The 25,495-nt window shown below is 34.1% G+C and overlaps 1 protein-coding gene across 21 annotated transcripts in view; it reads left to right on the forward strand.

Annotated features, from left to right (window-relative positions):
* LARP1B (La ribonucleoprotein 1B) overlaps window positions 1-25,495 on the forward strand; it is a 133,880-nt gene that overhangs the window by 9,722 nt on the left and 98,663 nt on the right. For 18 of the 21 annotated variants that reach the window (XR_011501911.1, XR_011501907.1, XR_011501908.1 and 15 more), the window contains exons 2-10: window positions 283-341; window positions 731-790; window positions 2,747-2,921; window positions 6,190-6,330; window positions 10,256-10,399; window positions 10,636-10,801; window positions 14,253-14,397; window positions 18,235-18,409; window positions 22,537-22,709. Coding sequence is in view for 16 of the 21 variants with exons in the window: in XM_044767250.2 (XP_044623185.2) it covers window positions 283-341; window positions 731-790; window positions 2,747-2,921; window positions 6,190-6,330; window positions 10,256-10,399; window positions 10,636-10,801; window positions 14,253-14,397; window positions 18,235-18,409; window positions 22,537-22,709 (1,238 nt within the window). In the remaining 5 variants the exon portion in view is untranslated. Of the gene's footprint in view, window positions 1-282; window positions 342-730; window positions 791-2,746; window positions 2,922-6,189; window positions 6,331-10,255; window positions 10,400-10,635; window positions 10,802-14,252; window positions 14,398-18,234; window positions 18,410-19,010; window positions 19,991-22,536; window positions 22,710-25,495 lie in introns of those variants that run through there. The other 3 variants (XM_070504743.1, XM_070504744.1, XM_014839192.3) reach the window with 1 other exon arrangement.

Genomic DNA, 25,495 nt, shown 5'->3' on the forward strand with positions numbered 1-25,495 from the left:
TATTGCCAATTTTTCATGTTGTATTCTGTTAGTGAAAGGATTGGTCTCTCACTTCGGTGAAACTAAACTGTTAATATTTCCGACTTCTTGATTTGAACTCTGGAGACTGATTTGAATCTATATTTGAAATGTAGTTGATTTCTTGTTAGGAATTTGAATTTCACAACTTTGAATTTTGTTGGGAATGACAACTACACTGATTTACTGGCGTTAGTATACTAGTTATTTGGTTAAATATATTGAATGAAGTGGTTGTAAAACAATTCTGTGTATTTTTTTTAGAGCTCAGTTCCCCCAAAATTATAAAAGCAGGAAAACTCAAGGCAAAGAAATCCAACAAGGTATGTCTTTACACAAAATAGTCAATTATATTGATTTTGAAAATTGTTAGGAACTCTTCTAGATTATTGTGTATTTTTCTTCTAGTTGTATCATTGATGTTAGTTTAAAGTTAATATACTAGATAATTGTAGTCTTTATTCAAATTCCCATATGTCTCTGTGTATATCAATTTAGTCAATATCATTAAATCGTACTAGAAGTTGGATCATAAGACCAAAGCATCCTTATTTCAGTATTCTCTTGTTTGAGGAGCTTTTGGGTTAATTTGGCAAGTGCCTGCCTTTTATTGAATGTAGGTGATTTGTAAAGTTGCTTTCATGTTTAGAAAATATTTTTTCTATATAAAATTTCTAATTTGCAAACATAACACTTATTTATTACTTCTTAGGCTAGTGATTTCAGCGATATGGCAAATTGGCCAACACCAAGTGAATTAGTGAACACTGGAGTAAGTATTGTTTTAAGGCTTTTTTTTTAATAAAGGGAAAGTATTCTCATTTAAACATGCAGAATTTATTATACTCCAGATTTAGAGAATTACGTTAATAAAGAGGTGCTAAAAACTCAACAACTACCCTCTTTATAGTTTTATCCATTTTTTGGATACCTGATTTCATTCATCACACTGCCTTCATCTAGTTGTATTCTCAAGCAGAAATTTTACTTTTGGAAGGAGTGGGTACCATGCTGTCATCTTCATGTAATGCCTACAAATAGATTAATTTTTAATATAATATGTCTAATTGAAGCCCATTTTGTGTTTCAGAATTAATGCTATATATGTTTTCTTTGATTTATAATCCTTCAATATGTGTTGAAGTGCTATGTACTCATACATATGTATGCATATATATCATATCAAGAAGTGTTCAATTAATGGATTTTTAATTTAATTTTAACTGTGAAAGAAGCTCTAAAAGATGGTTCTGAGAGTCTGTCAAGGGGCTTTTTAGAGGAGTGTAGCATATGTTATCTGGGTATGTATTTTCTTTTGGCACTGTACACTTTGCTATTTTTAATTTGTGCAGTATTATTGGTGTGCAGGTGTAGCTAATATATATTAATTTAAACAACTTAATTGGTATATAAATGACATGTAATAAATTGCATGTGTATAAAGTGTACAGTTTGATAAGTTTTGACCTATGTAAACCTGTGAATCCATCACCACAGTCAAGATAATGAACTTAACCATTACCCCAAAACTTTCCTCACACGCCTTTGTAATTTTCCCTGTCACATTCCCCGCATAATCCTAGGCAACCACTGATAGGCTTTCTGTCACTTATAGTTAATTTGTATTTTCTGCAATTTTATATAAGTGGAGTCATACAGTTTGTGGTTTGTTTTGTTTTTTCTGGCTTTCACTCAGCTTAATTATTTTGAGATTTTTTGATGTGTATCAGTAGTGCATTCCTTATTGCTGAGTAATATACCATTGACTGGATGTATGTTGTTTGTCCATTCACCTATGATGGACATTGGCGTTGATTCTGATTTTTGGCTGTTACAAATAAAGCTGCTATATATATTTTGTGTGCAAAGTTTTGCATGGTTATATGCTTTCATTTTTCTTGGGTAACTAGGAGTAGAGTAGCTGGGTCATATGGTAGCTATTCGTGTAGCTATTTTTTTTTTTTTTAAAGCACCTGTGCTAATATCTGTTGCCAGTCTTCCTTTTTTTTTTTTCCTTCTCCCCAAAGGCCCCCAGTACATAATTGTATATTCTAGTTTTAGGTCCTTCTAGTTCTCCTATGTGGTATGCCGCCTCAGCATGGCCTGACAAACAGTGCTAGGTCTGTGCCCAGGAGCCGAACTGGCGAAACCCTGGGCTGCCGAAGCAGAGCATGCAAGCTTAACCACTTGGCCACGGGGCTGGCTCCTCATTTAGCTTTTTGAGAAACTACTAAACTTTTCATTCCCGCTAGCAGCATATGAAAATTCCAATTATTCCGTATCCTCACTAGTACTCTATGTGGTCAGTCTTTTGGTTTTAGTCATTCTAGTAGGTGTGTAGTGGTATTGCATTGTAGTTTTAATTTGCATTTCTCTGACTAATGATGCCAAGCACATTTTTGTATACGTTTGCAGTAAGTATGTCTTTTTGATGAAGTGTCTATTCAACTCTAGCCCATTTTTAAAAAATTGAGTTGGGTTCTTTTCTTGTTAACTGCATTTTGAGAGTTCATTATATATTTTGGATACAAGTCCTTTACAAATACTTAGCAAACATTTTCTCCCAGTCTGTGGCTTGACTTTTCTGTTGACAGTGCCTTTTGAAAGTAGTTTTTATTTTTGATAAAAGTAGTCATTTGGTTTACAGTATTTAGGTAAGGTGTAGTATCACAAAATTTTGGATATGTTAGTGAAAGTGTTTGTGAAAATTATTTCAAAAACTTTGCAGTGTCAGAGTGTCCTCAGCCAAGGAAATAAGAAGCCACAAAATAGGAAAGAAAGAGAAGACAAGGTCGAAAAGAGAAGTAACAGTGAGAGCAAAGAAAGCCGGGAAACAAAATTAGATGGTCCTGGAGAAAATGTCAGCGAGGATGAGGCTCAGTCAAGTAATCAACGAAAGAGAGGTTAGTTCATCTATAATTTTTTGTTTTTTCCCCAGTTTTATTGAGATATAATTGAGATTTAACATTCTTTTAGTGTAAGGTATACAACACAATGATTTGATGTATGTATATATTACAAAATGATTACCGCAATGTTTAGTTAACATCAATCACTGCACATTCACACTTTTTTTCCTTATCATGAGAACTATTAAGATCTACTCTCAGCAACTTTCAATTATACAATACAGTATGGTTAATTATGGCCACCATGCTGTACATTACATCCCCAGAACTAATTTATCTTATAACTGGAAGTTTGTACCTTTTGAGCACTTTCACTCATTTTCCCCATCCCCCACCCCCTGCTTCTGGCAACCACCAGTCTGTTCTGTTTCTGTGAGTTCAGCTTTTTCAGATTCCGCATATAAGTGACATCATACAGTGTTTGTCTTTCTCTGTCTGGCTTCTGACTTCTTTCACTTAGCCTAATGCCCTCAAGGTTGTTGCAAATGGCAGAATTTCCTTCTTCTTTCTCATGTCTGAATAATCTTTCATTGTATCAATACCACATTTTCTTTATCCATTCATCTATCACTGGACACTTAGATTGTTTCCATGTCTTGGCTCTTGTAAATTAGATGGTCCTGGTGAAAATTTCAGTGAGGATGAGGCTCAGTCAAGTAATCAATGAAAGAGGTTAGTTTATCTATATCTTCTTTTTGATTTTAATTTTTGGAAGAAAGTTGTAGTAATGAAGATCATATTTAATTGATTGATTCCTAGTAGTCACCAATGAGTATTTTGGATTTCCTCTGGATACCATCTGCAACGGTAACTAAGTTGCTTTTGTAACATTTCTGAACTATTGGGCTTTCATTTTTGCATTTGTGACTTGTAGTTTATGTAGGAATGGAATGAAGTACCACTTATAGAGATGAGTGTAGATATGTTCTTGGAAGGTTGTATGATAATTACTGTTTTTTAAATCTGCATTGGAACAATGCCCTATTTTTCAGGGAGTTCTGAGAATTTTTTTTTTTTTTTGCTGAGAAAGATTCACCTTGAGCTAACATCCATGCCAGTCATCCTCTGTTTTTAGTATGTGGGCCGCCAGCACAGCATTGCTGCTCTGCTAACAGAGCAGTGTAGGTCCACGCCTGGGAACTGAAGCAGAGCATGCTGAGCTTAAAACCACTAGGCCCCTCAGGCTGCCCCCTGAGAATATTTTTCTAAGAGAAAAGTGAGAACAATTTTTTTCCTTGTAGCATTCTCCCATTAAATTATACTTTGAAGAAAAAAAAATTATCTTCACATCCCTTTCCATATTCTTTTTGAAACTTTTCATCTGTCTAAGGGACAGATTATGATTTAACTGCTTTGTAAAAGCAAATATGGAGGAGACATTTCATGATGATGCAGTAGTTGCTAGCCAACTTCTTTAATAATGTCACTAACAATCTGCCGTATATTGAGCCCTTACCAAAATTTTTTTTTGGTGAATATGTAATCCTTATCTGCAGGGTAAACGTTAGGCTCACTTGATACAATGAGCCAAGGCTAACTGCTCAAAAGTGGTGGCAACAGGACAACCGTGTTAGAAAACAATTTCCCCATTTCCTAAACACTTTATCACTTACCTTTTTCATGCTAATTAGATACATGAAGGGTCTTTTTGACTGTCTAGAATTCATAGCTGACAGACCTGTCATCCTCCTCTAAGATTTGTCTTCATGTTAGTTGCCTCAATTAAAACTGATCAGCCAACACTAAAATCCCAGTGTTTATAGTTAGGGTAATTCATATAATCAAGTCATGAATTGACTCTCCTTAGAACACACATTTTTATCTTAAAAAGAAGGGCTTGTTTATGCCCAAGAATCACATTGATGGAATTTATACTATAGACTTTAAAGCATTTTTATTTATTTGTTCATTTAAGATTTTATTTTTCCTTCTTCTCCCAAAGCCCCCCAGTACATAGTTGTGTATTTTTAGTTGTGGGTTCTTCTAGTTGTGGCATGTGGGATGTCGCCTCAGCATGGCCTGATGAGCGGTGCTGTGTCTGAGCCCAGAATTAGAACTGGTGAAACCCTGGGCCGCTGAGGCGGAGCACTCGAACTTAACCACTCGGCCGTGGGGCTGGCCCCTAAAGCGTTTTTAGATCTTTTTGTATTCTGTCTTCGTCATCTGTCCGTAGTGTGCAGGATTTGTATGAAATCAGTACTGAAGTTGCACACTAATATTCCCTATCCCTTAATTACCTTAGTAGTTATTCCTTTGGCCATAGATCTTTTGTTTTAGTCGAAACTATATATTGGGCATAAGACTGAAAATTTTGAAACTTTAACTATGAATAGGTAATCTTCAGAATTTTGCTACAATGTAACAATCACTACCATTTAGTCAACAAGAAAAGTTACATTGCTTGTATCTCTCTCTTAAGAAGTTAGAAAAAGAAGTTAGAAAATGCAGGGCTGGCCCCGTGGCCAAGTGGTTAAGTTCACGTGCTCTGCTGCAGCGGCCCAGGGTTCGGATCCTGGGCACGGACATGGCATCGCTCGTCAGGCCACGTTGAGGTGGCGTCCCACATGCCACAACTAGAAGGACCTGCAGCTAAGATACACAACTGTGTACCAGGGGGGATTTGGGGAGATAAAGCAGGAAAAAAAAAAAAAAAGATTGGCCACAGTTGTTAGCTCAGGTGCCAATCTTAAAAAAAAAAAAAGAAAAAAGAAATTAGAAAATGCATAGTAGCTGGGAAAAGACTTTTAATTGCAATTAGACAAATTTTATACTTAAACTTAATTTTGAGAAACCTCTTTCATTAGTAGTAATGCTGGATAAGTCATTATTTTAGACAGTGATTTGAAACTAAAAGTGTTTTGAATCACTAGTCAGACTTTCCACTGTGTACATTATAATGTCTTATCAGATATACATCATTCTAAAGCCTAAGAAGCAAGTATTAGACAGGAATAGTGTGTACATTTACTCTTTTCAAATAGCTTAACCATCAGAATTAAACAGAAGAGTGAGCATTTCATTTAAAAGCAAAAGAATTCCAATGATACTCAATCACTGGCTTTTCAGTTGACTTTTCAAAATACTGTTTGTGCAAACAAGTTTATTAAGGAGCTATGTGAGAAGAAGAAAATTATTTCGGTACTCCACAAATAATCTTTTAAAAGACAAATTAAGTATTTAATTAAAATTTAGATTCCTTTCAGAATTGCAGTGCTTTAATGAAAATTGTGCATTGTCATTAAATGATTTTGTTTTCTTCAAGCTAATAAGCACAGGTGGGTACCACTCCACTTAGATGATGTAAGACCAGACAGTCAAGAAAGACCAGGATCCCGGAACAACTCAAGATGTCAACTTGAAGTAAATAAATCATCACATAACAATAGGAGAAATGATACACGAAGTAAGTTACATTCTAAGAGGAAAATGACTAAAAAAACTTAAGGCTTATTATTTTAATAACCATGTATAGTATAAACTCTTTGAGAATAAGCTATAGACATTGTGCCCCTTTAACCCTAAATATCTTCAGAGTATATATCATAAGAATAATAATACAGTGTGACTGTTCACAGGCAGATTTTCCCAATAATGTACTTTACAGTTTTTCCACCCTCCTTTCCAGGATCTAATCTGGGATCACACATTACTTTTAGTTGTCTTTTCTCTTTAGTCTCCGTTAGTCTGGAACAGTTCTTCTGCTTTTGTCTTTCATGACGTTGATTTTTTCTGAAGACCTTAGGACAGTTATGTGCTAGATATCTCTCACTTTAGGTTTTCCTAATGTTTCCTCATGATTACATTTGGGTTATGAATTTTTGGCATGAAGACTACAAAAGTTAAATGGTCTTCTCAGTATATCACGTGGAAATGCACATGATCTTGGTTTATGTTATTATTGGTGATATTAACTTTGAGCACTTGGTTAAGATGATGTACCCAGGTTTCTTTATTGTAAAAATACTCTTTTCTCCCTAGTAATTAATATGTAATTTGTAGGGGGATACTTTGAGACTGTGGAAATACCCAGTTTCTCATCAGACTTTTCACATGAGCTTTAGTTTTCATTGATGATTCTTGCCTGATGGAATTACTGCTATAATGGTTGCAAATGCTGATTTTTCTTACTGCATCATTCCTTCTATATTTATTAGTTGGCATTCCACTATAAGGAACAACTTCCCATTATTATCAGTATGGACTTAAGGCTTATTTTTTCAATGGGTGATAATTTGTTACTATGATTATTTAATTTGACACTCAGATTGTCCCAGATTTGGCTAGTGGAAATCTCTTCTGGGTGGTTTCTGGGTCCTTTTTAAAAAGTCAACTTTACTGAGCTATAAATTACGTATATTAAAATACACTCACGTTACTATTACTTCCCTAAACCACCAGTCTACTTTCTGTCAGGTTAGATTTGCCTTTTCTAGAATTTCATACAGTATACATTATGTACCCATCTCTCCTTTTGCTCATTGTAATGTTTTTCAGACTCATCAGTATTATTCCATGTATCGGTAGTTTCTACCTCTTTATTGCAGAATGGTTTTCTTTTGAATGTATACACCCCTTTATCCTTTCATCTGTTCATAGATATTTGGCTGTTTCCAGTTTTGGGCTATCATGAGTAATGCTACTGTGTACATTTGTGAACAAATCTTTGTGTGGGCATATGTTTTAGTTTCTCAGGCAAACACAGAGGAGTGGATGGCTAGATGGTGTGGTAAGTGTGTATTTAGCTTTATAGGAAATTGCAAAGTTGTTTTCCAAATTGGTTGTACCATTTTACATTCTCACCAGCAATGTTTCTTTCCTATTTGTTAGGCTGTATGTTATGTGGAATTGCCCATGTGTTGGATTTGGCTGGTTGCTTTGTCAGGATGTCCTTTAACGTGTTCCTTTGTCTTTTCTCTATATAACTGGCAATAAGAGCTAGGGGTTTGATTAGGTTCAGGTTTAGTTTTGTTTTTGTTTTGGTGGGAATCCTTTGTAGCATGTGTGTGTATGTGTCTTAATGTATCACAGCAGTAGGAATAAAATGTCTGGATGTCCCACTTTCAGTTGTGTTAATGTTGAGTTGGTTCAGGTGTTATTAGCATTATCCATCCATCATAAAGTGTCCCATCAGTCTTTCATTTAGTGGTATTTCTTTCATTAAAAATCATCCCCCAGATATATTATTTCAACAGGGTTTGCTCAGATTTCAGAAAGTGGAGGAGGACAGGAGGATTTGTGGAAACAATTGGATGAACATTTGGTTTTATAGTTTTCTGCTGAACTCTTTTAAATCTGATAATTTTTCAGGCATGTTGTCCTGTGAATGGAGAATAAGGCTTAAGAAAATTTTACAAACAATATTACCACTTAAAAAGTTTCCAATTATATTATGAAAATTTTTAAACTCAAAAAGTTGAAAGAATTGTACAGTGAATACTTGTCTAACCACCATTTAGTAATTTTCCTATATTTAATTTATCCATCTTTAGAATCATTTGACAGTAACTAGCAGATATCTGATGTCCTAAGAAAATGTAGCATCCAAGAAAATCAACACTAATTTTCTAATATCATCTAAAATCTAGTCAGTTGTATTTGCTCAGTGGTCCACAAAATATGACAATAAAATTATAAAACTTGTCTACAAAAAAATTGAGACTTTTTTGCCTCTTGTACCATTGTTTCTCAAATATATCACTTGAATGTTTTATTCTAAAAGTGATATATATTCATAATTTAAAATTTTTTGTTATTAGATATCGGGTATAAGCAAATATGTAAGATTATAAAGAACAATAATATAATGAACGCTGGGAACTCAGCTCCCAGTTTAGAAATGCCCGTTACCTTTGAACTTCCCTGTGTGCCCTCTGCAGTTTCATCCTATTGCCTCCTCGCGGGAAAAAAAAGAACCCAAATGTTTTAGTTTTTTTGAATGCTTTTGAAATTGGCATCCAGTATGACTCCATTCACATATTCTTTGGCACCAATTTTTTTCACTTAGTCTAATTTTCTTAGATACATGCATGTTGGTTGTATTGCTGTGATTCATTCATTTTTCCCCCCTGCTAAAGGGTGTTTCACTCTTTGATAAAATCTGTTCTTTTGGTGGACATTTGGATTGTTTCCAGTTTTTTGATATTAAAGTACTGCCATGACCATTTTTATGCATATTTTCCAGTAAACATGTATAAGAGGTTCTCTAGGCTAATTTCTTCAGACAGCAACCTGTGAGTGTGTTATAAAATTGATGTACTGGATCATTATCAGGTTTTTCAAAAAAAATTGGTAGGCTAGAGTGCTTTACATGGTAAATATTTTTCTCATGACAATTGTGTATAAATCACAGAAAAATTTTTCTATGTGTAGGGGGGCTTAACATACAATAATGCTTACTGTTATTTATTTATTTTGCTGAGGAAGATTTGCCCTGAGCTAACATCTGTTGCCAGTCTTCCTCTTTTTCTTTTTGTATGTGAGTTGCCACCACAGCATGGTCACTGATGAGTAGGTGTAGGAACTGAATCCTGGCCGCTGAAGCAGAGTGCACCGAACTTAACCACTAGACCACTGGCCACCAGGGCTGGCCCTGTTCTATGTTTTCTATTTTGGTTACCATTTGATGTTACAAGACCTTAGGATGTTTGTTAGACTAGGGTGAGTGAAATACTCTTTCATTGTCTTAAGTTGCATTTCTCACGGCCAGTGAGACTGAGTACCATTTTCTATATTTGTTATCCATTTGCATTTCCTTGTTTGCCCTACCTGTCTTTTACCCATTTTTCCCATTGAGTTGCCACGTGTGTGTGTATGTTTGTACCTAAGAGAAATTTGTATGAGTTCTATATGTATTATGGATATAATTCCTATATTTTGCTGCAGGTATCTTCTCCCAGTTTTTGTGTTTTCATTTCCTTTTTTCTTTAAAAGGAACATTTTTTATTTAAATAGAAACATTCTTTCCTTAAACATTTTGTGAGCGTAAGTATTTTTCAGGCACTTGATATAGTGCAAACTCAGTTGACTTGAAATTCTTGAATCTTCAACAGTATAATCTTGGCAAAGGACCTCTTTATCTTTTTCATGTGTTATATTACTTATTAGAATGTCTTCTTTATATATCAGTACTTCTATGGGCCCTCTTTTATGCCAGAGACATTTTGACAAATTCCTATCAGATCTCTTAAGTTTGTATCTATCTGAAGAATGGCTGGTTATGAACAGCTATTTACAAAATGAGGAGGGGTGGTTACCATGTTTTCATAAAGATAATCATGTTATTCAGTGTTGCAAATTGGAATGTATAAAAATATTTTCATTTTAAAAAGGTTGGAGGCGTGATAGAGAAAAGAGAGATGATCAAGATGAAGTTTCCAGTGTGAGAAGTGAGGGTGGTAATATTCGAGGTTCCTTTAGAGGCCGAGGAAGAGGCCGGGGACGTGGAAGAGGACGAGGCAGAGGAAATCCTCGAGGTATGACATGATTATTTGTTTTGTTAAATTAGATGACCTTTGAAAAAAGTGTGCAAGCCCTCTGTGAGTTTTTCCCACTATCCCATATAATGTTTCAACTTTTTTTTGTCTGATAATAAAGATGGTTTTATATTGTTATCCCTTGAAATACTTTACTTTGGATTTTTCTTTATAGTAACTATTTCTGTTTTTTTTTTAATCTACGATCACCTTTCTTTTTCTTTATTCACATCAAGTGAACTTTGATTATTCATATGGTTATCGAGAACATGGTGAAAGGACTGATCAACCATTTCAGACAGAACTTAATACCAGTATGATGTATTACTATGATGATGGTACAGGCGTACAGGTGTATCCTGTGGAAGAAGCATTGCTTAAAGAGTATATTAAGCGCCAAATGTAAGTCGATCAGACATAAGCACATGGGATAGAACAATCTGTTACAATATCAAACTTGAACATCATTGATAATGAATAGGTTATAACACATTTTTAAAGTTGTTTATTAGTAAAATTGAAAGATTTTAGTAGTAGTTTATACTTTTTTGTAGGAAACGTTAGTAAAATACGTGTTTTTTAAAAATTTATATTTGTTTCATATTATTTGTATCAGACTCCTGCTTTCTCTACTATTTAGGTATTTCTCTGCTTATAGGATATTAATTAAAATGTCATGGCATAATATGAGTGATTAAATATAAGAATATAAAACTGCTATGCATATATTTGAAATTGAAGAAGTGACACTTGGCTTATTATTTGCGAATGTTTATATTAAAATTTGCAAATGGATATAAATGGCAAAAAATGGTGGTGGATATCTTGACTTAATTAGCAATTGATTTGAGAATTCTAAGTTTAACTTCTAACTTCTCTCTCTTCGTGACATGTATTATAGGGGAACTATCAATTCTTTTAGTTCAAACTTTTTACCTAGTTCTCATAATAGTTGCTTTCAGAACTCTGAAATTGAAGTTAGGAGAATATTAGTTTGTTCTGTTGTCTTTAAGAAAAAATAATTCCTCTGCATATTAGTATTGTATAGAATGTTTTGCATATTTATATAGTGTGTTTATATAGTGGTAAGAAAAATGTTCCCAAGTGATTTGCGTAACTAATTTGCTGGAGTTACAATTTTCTTGTATCCCTACAAGATGAAGGAAAAAGGCTATTTTTGAAAGGGCATAAGCAGTTTAAAAACATCTGTCTTTATTTAACAAAGAAAATGGACCTTACACTCTTCCTAGAAAATAATTTCTTCATCAGCATCAGCTAGGCGTCTTCCTGGGATGCCTTCATGGTGGATTTGATTGACTTACGATACGAAACAACTTATTTATTTTTTTCTTGATTCTTTTGTTACAGTTGACGCAAACACTGAAGAAAAGGGCCTTTTTATGGGCAGGAAGTTTCTAGCATGTGGCTATCAACTTCAAATCACTATTCCTGTCTTTCTTGTAACTCTTGCTGCCAGGTCCCTTCTGAGACCTGACAGTGGACATGCAGCTCCATGTCAGGATAATCGGCCTCCAGTGTGCTCATACAAATGAGGGAGGAGCAGAGCTACTTCAGTGTTGACAAAATTTCTGATCATGCAGTGTAGAATCCAGAGCTTCTAAGGTAGGACATGATAATGTCCCCTAGGACACTGAACAAAATGTCAGACACAGCATTGGGCATGACTCCTTTTGTTGTTGTTATTGTTTCAGCAGTAGGATTTTTGGCAGATGTTAGAGCACCAGGTTTAGAATGGCTCTTTACTGTTATCATTCTTTGATTAGTGGACATCTGGATTTGAGGAGTCATGCTTTTGACTTTGTGTCTTTGAGGTTTCTCATACGTAGGCAGGTTGGTTAGGGTTTAGATTTCTCTTTGAGGAGTTAACTGAAAATTTCCTTGCACTTGTAGAAAATTATGCTAGATGTATTTTGAAGTAAGAGGCTTAACTGTATTATGGATGGTTGAGTTTTTAAAGTCATTTTAACTGAAAATGTATATTTGTCATTTTTGATGTCAGAATATTAAAAATTTAAGATCTCAATTATTTCTAGCTGAGACAGTCTCTTGTGGCATTCAGACATAGAGATGAGTATGTTTGCAGTCCATTAGATGTTTAAATATATATGCGCTATAGGTAATGGGGTGATTTATGAATTTATTTAGATAGTGTGGTTTTCACTAAGTACTAGATTAAAAAGGCATCTTCTTAATGATTCGGAGAAGTTCTCATCTAAGAACAGTTTTAACTTGTGACTAAATCAAATATCTTAATGTCTGAAATTTAGAATTTAAGTGTGTGTATTATGTGCTCACCACATGCCAGGCACTGTGAAAAGGGCTTTTTGAGGTGTAACAAAAATCAAAATGTTCATTTCTTTGAGACTTAGAGTTTTTTCTTCAGTGTTTAAAAAGAGTAAATGATTTACTAGTGTTATTGAAAAGTCAGTAGTATTTCACTGATGTCACGGAGCTTTGTACTTTGATAGTTGGATAAATATCTGAGTGCAAAAAAACAGCTTGAGTAATTTACGTTTCTAAAGTAAGATTTTTCCCCCCAGTGAAAAATAGCTCAAAGCCAGTTTTCATTTATAGGTGATTATTTCTCCAAAGTTAGAATTTGACTTGGTTACTTCAAGGGTGTCTTTAGTCACCCAACCTTACACCCAAATGTATGAGTTGGTATGCTTTCTCATAATTTGCTACCCATCTCTGAAAACTTTCTTTGTGATTTACAAACAGTACAGGGTTATTAAACTGTAGGCCATATCATCATTGATGTCGTGTATTTTTGTATTATTCTTTTCTAGATTTTCTCCTATTTATCCTCTTGTTCTTTCACTCTAGACTCCTATTCTCATTTTCCTATATGGAGTATTTTTGTATTCTTTTCTACATTTCCCCCTTTTTATCCTCTTGTTCTGTCTTTCTAGAATCCTATCCTCATTTTTCTATTTGGAGGCTGTAATTTTAAATGTGTTTCTCAAATGCCATTACTGAATATATTCTCATATTATCGTTGTATCTTGGAACTTGTAGTTATCGATCATACAGTTTGCCCGTTTGCATTTCTCTCTGTACGTTTCTAGAGAAGATTGAGGTGTCTAAGCTTTTTCTGTATTTTTTCCCCCACGTACCTCATAGTGTCGTAGATATTCCTTGTTTAGCTATATTCTGTTCACTGTTGATGTCTTTTATAGTTCTGTCCATTAAAGAAAGGAGATCTTGAATCGTTCAAATATATAATTGTGTGTGTGCACCTGTGTCCATGTATTCACTAAGTTTTTACTAAGCATGTGCTGATTACTGGTTTCAGAAGTATTAAGCAATGTCAGTACCCAATTTAGAAAACAAAGCCAACTCTAATCTTCTCAGTAAACTTGACAAAGGATACTTCCAATATGCTGTTCTTCTCAGTGTTGGGAAAAAGTTACAAGGCAATCTATTGACAATGTGTTTAGCTTTGTTACTTAGTGTTTAAATGAAGCAAATTAAAGTGGCTTTGTAATGAAATTTTTCACTTAATTGACTCATTTAAAAAAATCAATTGTTGAAGTATTTTAAAGTAAAATGCTGGGTAATTTTTCATACTTAGGTAAAGCTGATCTAATTAGAAGTTAATATTAGTTTTTTGGAAGATATTCAGTACTCTAAATTCTCCTCGTGTGTAAGAGAAATTATTAACTTAGTGGGGTTTTGCTATTATTTCTTATATTTACCCTATGTTGTATTAACTATATAATGTTATTGATAAACTGGTTTTATAGCAATTGATAGTATAAGCAGTAAATATTTTTATTTCCTATGAATAAATGGATGCAGTTTATATTTACTTCCTTGTTTCTCTTTTCAGTGAATATTACTTCAGTATAGAGAATTTGGAACGGGACTTCTTTCTTAGGAGAAAGATGGATGAACAAGGTTTCTTGCCTATTTCCCTGATTGCTGGTTTCCACCGTGTTCAGGCTCTCACTACAAACCTGAATCTCATTTTAGAGGTAATTATTCATTTACAAAACAGTCTCCAAGCAGTCTTTACTTTCTGTTCAGTCATGCTGTGAATCTAAAACTGCTCTAAAAAATAGATATTATAAAAAATTTAAGAAACAAAACCCAAAAACAATCGTAGTTGCCTAAGACTTAAACTGCATCTCATGACTTTTTTCCATTTTATAAAACCCAAGTAAATGTCTAAGCTTGGAAATCCCTCAAAGAATTACTAATGATGTTTCCACCTGTTTTAACCTGATCCTTCAAGGTTGAACATTGAACCTTCTTAGGTGTTCTTGATCCTGTAGTTTTCTTCAGGTTGCTGTAAAATAGCATGCATTCCCATTTATTAAAATTTTGAGCTTTTTTTTATTTTTAAATTTTATTTATTTATTTTTTTTTGAGGAAAATTAGCCCTGAGCTAACATCCACTGTCAGTCCTTTTTTTCTGAGTAAGACTGGCCCTGAGCTAACATCTGTGCCCGTCTTCCTCTACTTTATATGTGGGATGCCTACCACAGCATGGCTTGCCAAGTGGTGCCGTGTCTGCACCTGGGATCTGAACCGGCGAACTCCGGGAAGCGGAACATGTGCACTTCACTACTGCACCACTGGGCTGGCCCCAATTTTGAGAATTTTTAATGTGCTACAGAAAGGCTAATTTAAAAGTCTTTCCAGTTTTGTTCTTAATGCTTTTCTTAAATCTTTTCCTGTCCTGTTCAAGAAATGCTTTCAAGATTTTTGGTTTCTGTTCCCTACATACCTACAACTGAATTTACACTTTTCCCTGTATAGCTCTATGAATTTTGACAGACTTCACCATTGTGCTCCTCTGTAGCCAATCTCTTTCTCTATACACAGCCCTTGGGAACCACTGGTCTGATTTTTGTTCCTCTAGTTTTGCCTTTTCCAGAATATCATGTAAATAAACTATATAGTTTGTAGCCTTTTGTTTCTGATTTCTTTCACTTAGCATGGTGCTTTTGAAATTCATTCATGTTGTTGCATGTATTAGAAGTTTGTTCTTATTGTTGACTAGTATGCTGTGGAATGGATGTACTGCAGTTTGTTTAGATTGTTTCCAGTTTTTGGAGTTATGAGTAAAGCATAAAGGTCTTTGTGTGGACATATTTTCATTTCTGTTGGGTAAATATCCAAGATTGTGATTGTTGAGATGTATGGTAAGTGTATGTTTAACTATAAGAAATTGCCAACCTATTGTTCAAAGTGGGTTTAACCATTTTGCATTCCACCATTTTGTATGAGAGTTCCATTTGCTCCAAGGCCTCATCAGCACTTGGTATTGTCAGTTTTTTTTGAATAATATATATATAGTGGTTTCTCATTGGGGTTTTTTTTTTTTTTTTTGAGGAAGATTAGCCCTGAGCTAACATCTACCAATCTTCCTCTTTTTGCTGAGGAAGACTGGCCCTGAGCTAACATCTGTGCCCATCTTCTTCTACTTTTATATGTGGGACAGCTACCACAGCATGGCTTGCCAAGCAGTGCCGTGCACGCAGAGAAATACCTAAATAGTAGAGAAAGCAGGAGTCTGATACAAATAATATGACACAATTTATTTATTTTTTCATGCTCCTGTTGATAGGTATTTCAGTTCTTGCCAGTTTGAATCTGTGATACTGTTGTGAACATTATTGTACGTATATTTGGATGGGCATATGCACTTATTTTTCTGTGAAATTGATTGAGTAACGGAATATATATATATATGCTTAGCATTTGTAGATACTGCTAAACATTTTTCCAAAGTATTGAACCAATTAAAAGTACCACTGTTGAGAGTTTGACTTGCTCCACATTCTAGCCAACATTGTTGGCAGTCTTTTCCCAAAACATTATTTTGAAAATTTAAACCCATAGGAAAGTTTCAAGGAGCTTTTTGTTTCTGTTTTTTAAATTCAGGTTTAAAAGCATGCTGTAAAATTTAGAGATCTTAGGTGTTCACTTTGAGTTTTTTGTTTAAAAAGTTTTATTAGTGAAATTGTATAAGACTGCTCCAAACAAAATATAGTCTCTTACTCTAGAAACTTCCTTAGTGGCTCTTTCCAGTCAATTATTACCTCCTCCCTCCCCACAAAACCACTTTTCTGATTCTATTAGCATAGATTAATTTTGTTTGTTCTTGACATTTGTGTAAATAGAATTCTTCTGTCTCCTGGCTCTTTCATTTGTAGTTTTAAAAATTCATCCATATTGTTGCAAGATCTGGATGCTGGGTATACTGGTTTGCTACTGAGGAGTCATTGCTTTTAGAACTTTCAGTGGATGAAAATAGGAGAATATATATTAGAAAAAAAAATACAGCTATCACCAATTCAAACCCCTTACCATAAGATTCTTCCTTATTTCCTTCATTCCATATTTCAGACTCTCTTTTCTTTGCATATACTGATTCCCATCAAAAGAATTTGTTTGAGGGGCTGGCCCCGTGACCGAGTGGTTAAGTTCGCGCGCTCCGCTGCAGGCGGCCCAGTGTTTCGTTAGTTCGAATCCTGGGCGCGGACATGGCACTGCTCATCAGACCACGCTGAGGCAGCGTCCCACATGCCACAACTAGAAGGACCCACAACGAAGAATATACAACTATGTACCGGGGGGCTTTGGGGAGAAAAAGGAAAAAATAAAATCTTTAAAAAAAAAAAAAAAAAGAATTTGTTTGTAAGTAATTTTTAATACTAATTTTAAGGCAATGTCCAGTTATGGAAAATTTAACATGAGAAGTAAGTACTATACTAATATTAAGGGCATACGAATGTAGGATTCTTTTTTTTTTTTAAGATTTTATTTTTCCTTTTTCTCCCCAAAGCCCCCCAGTACATAGTGGTATATTTTTAGTTGTGGGTTATTCTAGTTGTGGCATGTGGGATGCTGCCTTAGCATGGCTTGATGAACGGTGCCAGTCCACACCCAGGATCCAAACAGCGAAACTCTGGGCTGCTGCAGCAGAGCATGTGCACTTAACAACTCGGCCACGGGGCCAGCCCCTAAGATTCTTAAAGTAATACATATAATATGTCCTTCAACTAAAATATAGTGAGTTTTAATTTCTGTAAGTTAACAAGTATGTATGCTAAGTTTTTATATTTGCATTTTTTCCTAATTTAATTTCTATAAGGTGAATAACCTTGAATTTCAGTTAAAATTCAGATCAATAAGACTTTAACTTTTATTTCAAAGAAATTTTGTTCTAGTTTTATTTCATCCTTAAATTTACAGCCTGTTTGTTTTTGAGAGGCACCATAGCTTGGTGGCTAAGACTTTTAGTGGTGGACAGATAGTAAATGATTTGAGTCCTGGTATTACCTCATACAAAGTCCTGTGATCTTTATCAGGTTTGTTTATTTCTTTGAGCCTTAGTTTCCTCATCTATGAAATAAGGGTAATTACACCTACCTTATACAGTATTGTGAAGAATCTATGTGTGTTGGTATTTCTTATCACTCACTTAATGGTGGTAGTTATTACAATAATAAAATATAATGCCTAAATTTTATTTGGTGATACTATATTAATGGAAGCCAAAAGGAAATATGTGAGAGAAAAAAATTGAGAATAAAAATTATAGTTAAAAGTAGTTTGTTTCCAGTTGATGGAATGACTGTTCTGATTGTGAAAAACAGATTATCTGCTACATGTTAAATCAAGATATTTGTTACTTTACAGGGACAAATGATTTTAAAATTTGTTGTGTTTTAAGTTAATTTATGAATATGTATAGAAACATTAACCATCTGCTAATTTCAGATTTAATAACGTTTTAGGTTATTACAAGTATAGGACATATGAATGAAAGTTCTTTAATAGCTTAAAATTCCTGTTTATAGGCACTGAAGGATAGCACAGAAGTGGAAATTGTGGATGAGAAAATGAGAAAAAAAATAGAACCAGAAAAGTGGCCAATTCCAGGCCCTCCTCCACGTAGTGTGCCACAAACAGACTTCTCACAACTGATTGATTGCCCAGAGTTTGTACCAGGCCAAGCCTTTTGTTCACATACAGGTAACTGCATTTCATTTAGAGCAAACAGTGTAGCAGTAGGCTATTTGGTCCAGTTTACCTATCCTTTTTCTAAGTTTATTTAGATTCAATAGCAAAATTAAAGATAACTAAATGACTTTGATGCTCTAAATTCTATTCATATTGCCTCCCAAGCAGAGCTATAAATTAAATAGGGATTTAAGAATTATGGGTGAGGCTCTGCTCCATTTAGTTTTGAATTATTGGTGTACTTTATCATGTGTGAAATGTCTCCCTTTTGTAATTTTACTAAATGATTATAGATATATTGTGCCAGTTTTCCCTTTTGAAGATTGGAATAGTCTAGTAGGATTGGAATAGTCTAAAAGCCTTATTCTCAAGAGTGGGGTAGCCTTACTTTAATTCTGTAACCAATGTGCTTCAACCTTGTCTTGAAAAGACGAGATGACCTGTATTCTAAAGCAGAGTTGGGGTTCTCTTATGAAGTTGTTATAATTACAGATTAAAGAATTGGTGGTATTTAGAATTTCCAAAAACTGCTTTAATGTTAAGAATTTTTTCCTGGATCATTTTTAAGACATTCCCTCTTGGGAAAAAATATGTGTGCTTAAACCTTTTTCAGTCAGGGTGATGATCTGCTGATGCTCTTGGATGTCATTTGATCGGAATATGCAGAGGAATAGGTGACTCACTGAAATATCATTATAAATATTGGAACAAATCGTGCTGCAGAAATGGAAGCGACCAGACTTCTTCTGTGCAAGAATATCTACTCCAACTCCTTATGGAGGAGGTTGGGCCAACACTACAGTGGAGATAAACACCTTTGTGATGATGATGAGAGACAGACCAGAGGACTGCTGTTGTTTTTATAGGAGCTGCCCGTTTGTGTGTGGTTAGCCTGGGCTGCATGTGCTACTTTTATTCACGGTGGGAAAGTTAATTATCATTCTGGAAATATTGCAAGATTCTGTCTTTTCCTTCCAAACTTATGTACTTGTGTCCAGATCAATAAAGCAGAAATAGAGAAGCTTGAGTGGCATTTCCCAGATTGTTAGATCCTTTGCTATTTGATTTGCCCTTCGGTATAGTGTACATTGTATAACTCACGTATTGTAATATTTCATATGGACTATACGAATTATTAGTGTGGAACTAAGGGATAAGAAATTTAAGAAATGAACAAGAGTATTTTTTTCTTTATTCTTCAAAATGTATTTTTGATACACCAGTATGAGAAACTTGGCCATCAATAAAGCTCTGATGGACAGTCTCACAGATGTTTTTATTTAAGTGTTTCTTTGATTGTTCTTTTAAATCTAGCCAGCAACTTGGGCAGGTGTTTTAAAAGTTGAAGAAAATTGACTTTTTAAGGTTTTTTTTTTAAAGAGATACAATGTCTGATTGTATAAGTTAGTTTATTGTGTAAACTTGGGGTCCAAGATGACATTTTTAACTTGCTTATGAACAAGCATTGGGTGAGTCAGATAAAATATGAAATACTTTTTCCACAGGGTAGCTAAGATAGGTCAGTCAAGTTGGTAATGCCTGTCCATTAACCATTTATGCATTATTAATAAAATTACAAGAATAAAATTACAATGTCTTGTACATTTTTGTGTTTTTTGAATATACACTCATTTACATGCACATACCTATTGTGTGAAACATGTTAATGTATATTTAAATGTCAAAAATTGAGTACTTTATACATCAGAAATCAGATGGATAATGAAGATGTATAAAAAGATGGAATGTTCTTAGAGTTGTGCTGATTCACATTTACTGTAGGAATAAATATGGAAATTCAGCCTTTTCCCATGAATCCTCAAATGTCCGACTTAATAATTCCCCTCTGATAAGAAAGCCTAGTTCCTAAATTCAGTAGAGTAGTATGTCACTAAAAACTTGAAATGGAAATAAAGGATAGGAAGTGTAGATTGTGTTTGTCTGTACCTTTGGGTAGAGAAAAGTAGTAAAACTTTTATCTATATCCTTTTTATCTCAAATGAGAAGACCTTAAATTTCAAAAACATAACCCTTGATGTATACTTTCTGAGGAATTTGTATGGTAAAATATTTAAACATTTTTGATCCTTGTCATCAAAGAAATTAAAATTTCTGTTTTCCCCTCTATGGAGGTGGAATTGTCTAACATTTGTTAACCTTTGCACTGAACAGAGGACCTTAATGCACCAGAAAAGGTTCACTATGGGAATGGTAAGATGTTAGTTTTGAAATTTAGACTTTGCAGTTCTATAGAAATAGTATTGCGCTATCTACTCTTAAGTAAAAGGATTTTATTCACCAAAATTGAGAGTTCAGCTACCTGACAATCTTGTTTTTTGTGGGGTTTTTTTTGCCTTTTAAAGAATATTGAATGAGCTGAGTGATTTCCTTTCGAAAGGTAATTTGCAGATGTATTCTTGAATGTGCCACGCATAAAGTATATAATCCTTTTAAAGCAAGTGTATATAATTACCCAGAACTGTGATTCAAGGTGGATAAAAACGTCATCCTAGTAGATTCCACGGACTATATATGATGATTTATCTCTAGAGAGTCATGTTGAGAATTTTCAATTAGGGAAAGCAGCAAAGATAGATTTTTTTTCCTATATTCTCACAAATTAGAACCTGTGAGTGTCAAAGTATGTGTCTCATTTTTTTGTCTGTAAGTTTGATGTCAAATAATCCAAGTTGTATTCAAACTCATTTGATCTTGGAAGATTAGGGCTTTACCATTATCCTTAAAGTTTACACACATATGGTTTGAAATCTTTTCATTGTAAAAGAAAATACAGATACAGAAAATCACACGGAGCATATGTATAACTTAATTATAAGATGAATACCCTTTAAAAACTCAGACTTCTAAATTTTCTTATTTTACCCAAATTCTTTGGTATTTTGATGTCATTTGGTTATAAGCTAAGCACATGTAAATATAGTGAAACACTTGACTTTAGGGTAGAAAAAGTGTTCAATCTTAAAGAGCATATAGAGATGATTATATAATAAACTTAAGTAGGTATTTAAAGATTAAATGTCTGTGTTAAAAATAGTAGCTACTGATTTCCCTACCATGTGCCAGGTGCTGTTCTAATCATTTATACATGAACTATGCATAGTAATTTAGTTAATCCTCACAGTTACTAGGATGGTCGATTCAGCCTACTTTCCAAGCTTTATTCACTGCCTGGACATAGATAATTCATAGTGTTAGGAATAGGGTTCTCTGGAGTTAATGTTTTTCTCTTTCCTATAACTTTAATATTAATACTGACAGCCCAACCCTAGTATTTCACTTGTACTAACTACTTTGTTGATCAGTTGAAGATGCACGTATCATTAATTAACAAACTTGTAGAGCAGCAATGTCCAAAGGAAATATAATGTAATATTTAACGTTGCAGTATTTTTAAAGGAATTGCCTTTGGGGAGTAAATAATGATGTTTAGAATTTTACAGTATAAATTTATTTTAAAATAATTTTTATCCAAAGTAAGTCCATATTACATTATTTTTATTAAATCGTGTGCAGAAAGGCATTTTTAATTCTAACAGAGTTTTAAAATGTTTTAAATGTTATTGCCAAGGAAGTTTAATGATGTGAAATTCTGACTATTTAGTATGTGCTAAGTGGGCACACTACATTTAGGTTAATCTTGTTAAGCAAAGGAAGTGTGAAAAGTAGAAGTATAGTATGCGTTGGCATAGATCCTAGCAGAACAGTGAAGGACTGGTGTTGTCTTGAATAAAATGTACATTTAGTCTAACTGTGGCTTAATAACATTTGAGATTCTATAATTTCATTTTTAATTAATAGATTTTAATCTTAAGATTTCACATAGAATTGACTCCAAGATAGATATATTGTCATCATTAGTAAGTGACTCTCATTGATATTCTTCAGAAGTTTGAGTTTGAGTGAATGTGGTCTGTGTAAGGGTTGGTGACATTTATTTGTTATTCATTGTTTTCAGTCAGATATATCTTACAAGTTCTTAAGGTTTGAAAACCATCAGAAAGGTTATAACTGTGATTGATTTATCATGTTTTTGTGGGAAAAAAAAAAAGCCCAAGAAGAAAAAAAGTATTTTCTAAGTAAGAGGACCATTATTTTAACTATAGAACTTAACATTTTAGAGTCCGCCCCAAATTCTCCAAGAATTGGAAGTCCACTGAACCCAAAGAAAAATACTGACACAAGTAATCTTCAAGCAATGTCTAGAGGTTTGTCTACCAGTTTGCCTGACTTGGACTCAGAACACTGGATAGAAGTCAAAAAGAGACATCATCCATCCTCAGTGAAATTGAGGGTAAGTTGTTGTAAACTAAGTGAAGAGTGATATCTCTTGGTTGGAGTGTAAGGCCAGTGTATTTTCTGTTAGGTGTATGAATCAAATTTGGAAAGGTTTAAAAAAATTGTAAAAATTGGAACCATTGGCCTTCACTAAAAACTTACGGGTTACTCAGTAGTTGAAAATGTTATATTGTGTCAATTTTTAAATTTTATCTTTTATTTCTGAATATGATTTAAGAATATTTTGGCCTTTTTACTTGTGACTAAATTTGAATAATACTTGTTTTTTTAAAGCTGACAATAATCTTTTTAAAATTTGAATTTATAATCTTGTTATATTATTTGTATCCTTGTTAATTATTTGTAAAGGGTACATAACAGATTAATATATAATGATTTAGTGTACAATAGAAGAGGAAAAGAGGATTGATTTCTTGGAGGCACATGAGGGAGTGAGATGGATGTGGTTATGAAACAATAGGAAAGATCCTTGTGATAGAACTGCTTTGCCTTTGACTGCTGGTTGGGTACAAGAACTTTCAAATGTGTTAAAAATTGCTCTGATCTAACCACAAACAAACGAGTACAAGTAAAACTGGGGAAATCTGAGTAAGCTTGATGGGTTATGTCAATGTCTGTCTTGTTTGTATCCTGTAGTTTTGCAAGATGTTAACATTGAGGGAGATGGTAAAAAATACGTGAGACCTCTGTTATTTCTTAGAATAGTATGTGAATGTACAATTATCTCAAAGTGAAAAGTTTACTGAAAATAAACTTGAGTGCCACTCAAATGATTCAAATATTGAAAGTAAGCTCTATAGGGAAAAAGTCACTGAAAATAATTGGGCCTAGATGTGGGAAGGATGAAGAAGGCTATCATATTGAAGATTATTCAGAACAGGGCTCTTATTCCTGAGATCAAAGCATGAAGAAAGGAAGCATGAAGGATTTAAAAGTGGTTCTCCGTTGGGAGAATGGGGGTTGATAATTTTGCTTCACCAGGGGACATTTGGCAATGCCTGGAGATATTTTTCGTTGTTACAACTGAGAATGCTCCTGCATCTTGTGACTGGAGGCCAGGGGTGCTGCTAAACATCCTACAGTGCACAGGTATCCCCCTGTCACATACACAGCAAAGAATTATCAAGCTCAACATGTCAACAGTGCTGAGTTTGAGAAATCCTGATCAAAATAACTTTTTAATTAGCATTGGTGGTTAAACATAGCATATTTAAATCTTGATAAGAGTTTTTCTTGCTCCAGGGGCATTTTAAAAGCCTAAAGCAGCTTTCTCAAAACAAGATCTTCTAAAGTTCCTGATTAATTTGTTCATGATATATTTGTCATGGCAAACCTGGATAACTAGGGAGGTTAGTGTGCTGGACTCACTGGTAAAAAAATTGTACCATATTTCATTTATTCCAAGATCTACATTTTTACCTCCATATTTAAAAGTCTTCACGTCAACATTTCTTTTAAAATAATGGTTCATCTTAAAATTGTTAGCATCTTTGATTTGATGAAAAAAGTGTTTGGAAGGGTAAGTACTGGATTGTGCTGTCTAGGGCCAGCAAATTGGTGATAGAATCTGATTTTAGAAGTGGAAAGAGAATTGTGAAAATCTAGGGCCTTTCAGTTTTATAGCCAAAGAACGCTGTTACCATTAATAGTATCTGAAATGTATTCTCATAGTACAGAATAAAGATCTTGCCTGGAGGAAAGATGAACTGTAGGTTGTGGGGGCCTAGATATTTCAGAAATACCTGCTGAGGTAGGTTAGTTATTGACAACATAGCCAACATACTTTAAAAAAAATGATCTTTTTAAAATATACATTCTAGAGTGGATATAGAAATCTTGGGCAGATAGCATTTTTTCCTAGAAATCTGAAAGCATATTTCTACTGTCCTCTTGATCGGTTTTCCTCTTATGGAATTCAGGCCCTTCAGATTTTTTTGTATGAAGTGATTTTTGTTGTTGTTGTTGAGGCTTTTAAGATTATTTCTTCATCTCCGCTCTTGATATTTCAGATGATATACCTTGGAGTTAGTCTATTTTTATTCATTTTGTCGAGCATGCATGTCCTTTATTTTGGAGAAACTAATGTTTCTCTTTTTTTCAACTTTTGGTATTCCTTTTTGTCTGATGTTGGACCTCCTGAATTGATCATCTGGCTACTGTTGTTCTGGAGTTGAGGATTTAAAAAAGATTCTGTTCTGATATTTCCATCAATCTTTTTTAAAGTCTTTCTGTTTTAGGGTGATGATCAGCCCTTAGTATCTGGTGATCTTTGGTTGATAGTTCATATTAGTATTGGTAAATCAGTGTGGATTTCTTTTGTGGCCTCATAGATCTGCTCATCCAGAGAGCCATTTTCGTGACTCTGAGGTATGATTGCAAACTTTTTGTTAAGTGTAAAGGGCCTATGGACTTGGACTTCTAGACCTAGGAAGAGAATAGTCATGCTGGTTCTGGATTTCCAGAATTGTTAAATAAGGAGAACTTTTCTCTGGGAGGTAGAATTCCTTAGTAATTCATTGATAAAATTACCTTATCTTTTTTCCCTCTAGCTCTCTTTAAACACTAGGATGTGTTCAACCTCTCTCCAGCTCCTAAAACATAAGCCCTCCCTTAGGGGCAAATCTTGAACTTTGTTTAGAAAGCCATAGTGGGCTTTTAGGTGGGAGCAGATTTTATAGCTTCATATTCTTAGATAAGGGTGTGGGGTTAACTGTTCTAGCTGTGTCCTATAATTGGTTTTCCAAATATCTATTATGATTGCTATCACATAGTCCATTCCTG

The sequence above is a fragment of the Equus asinus genome, chromosome 3 (genome assembly GCF_041296235.1).
Source record: "Equus asinus isolate D_3611 breed Donkey chromosome 3, EquAss-T2T_v2, whole genome shotgun sequence".
Taxonomy (NCBI): Eukaryota; Metazoa; Chordata; class Mammalia; order Perissodactyla; family Equidae; genus Equus; species Equus asinus.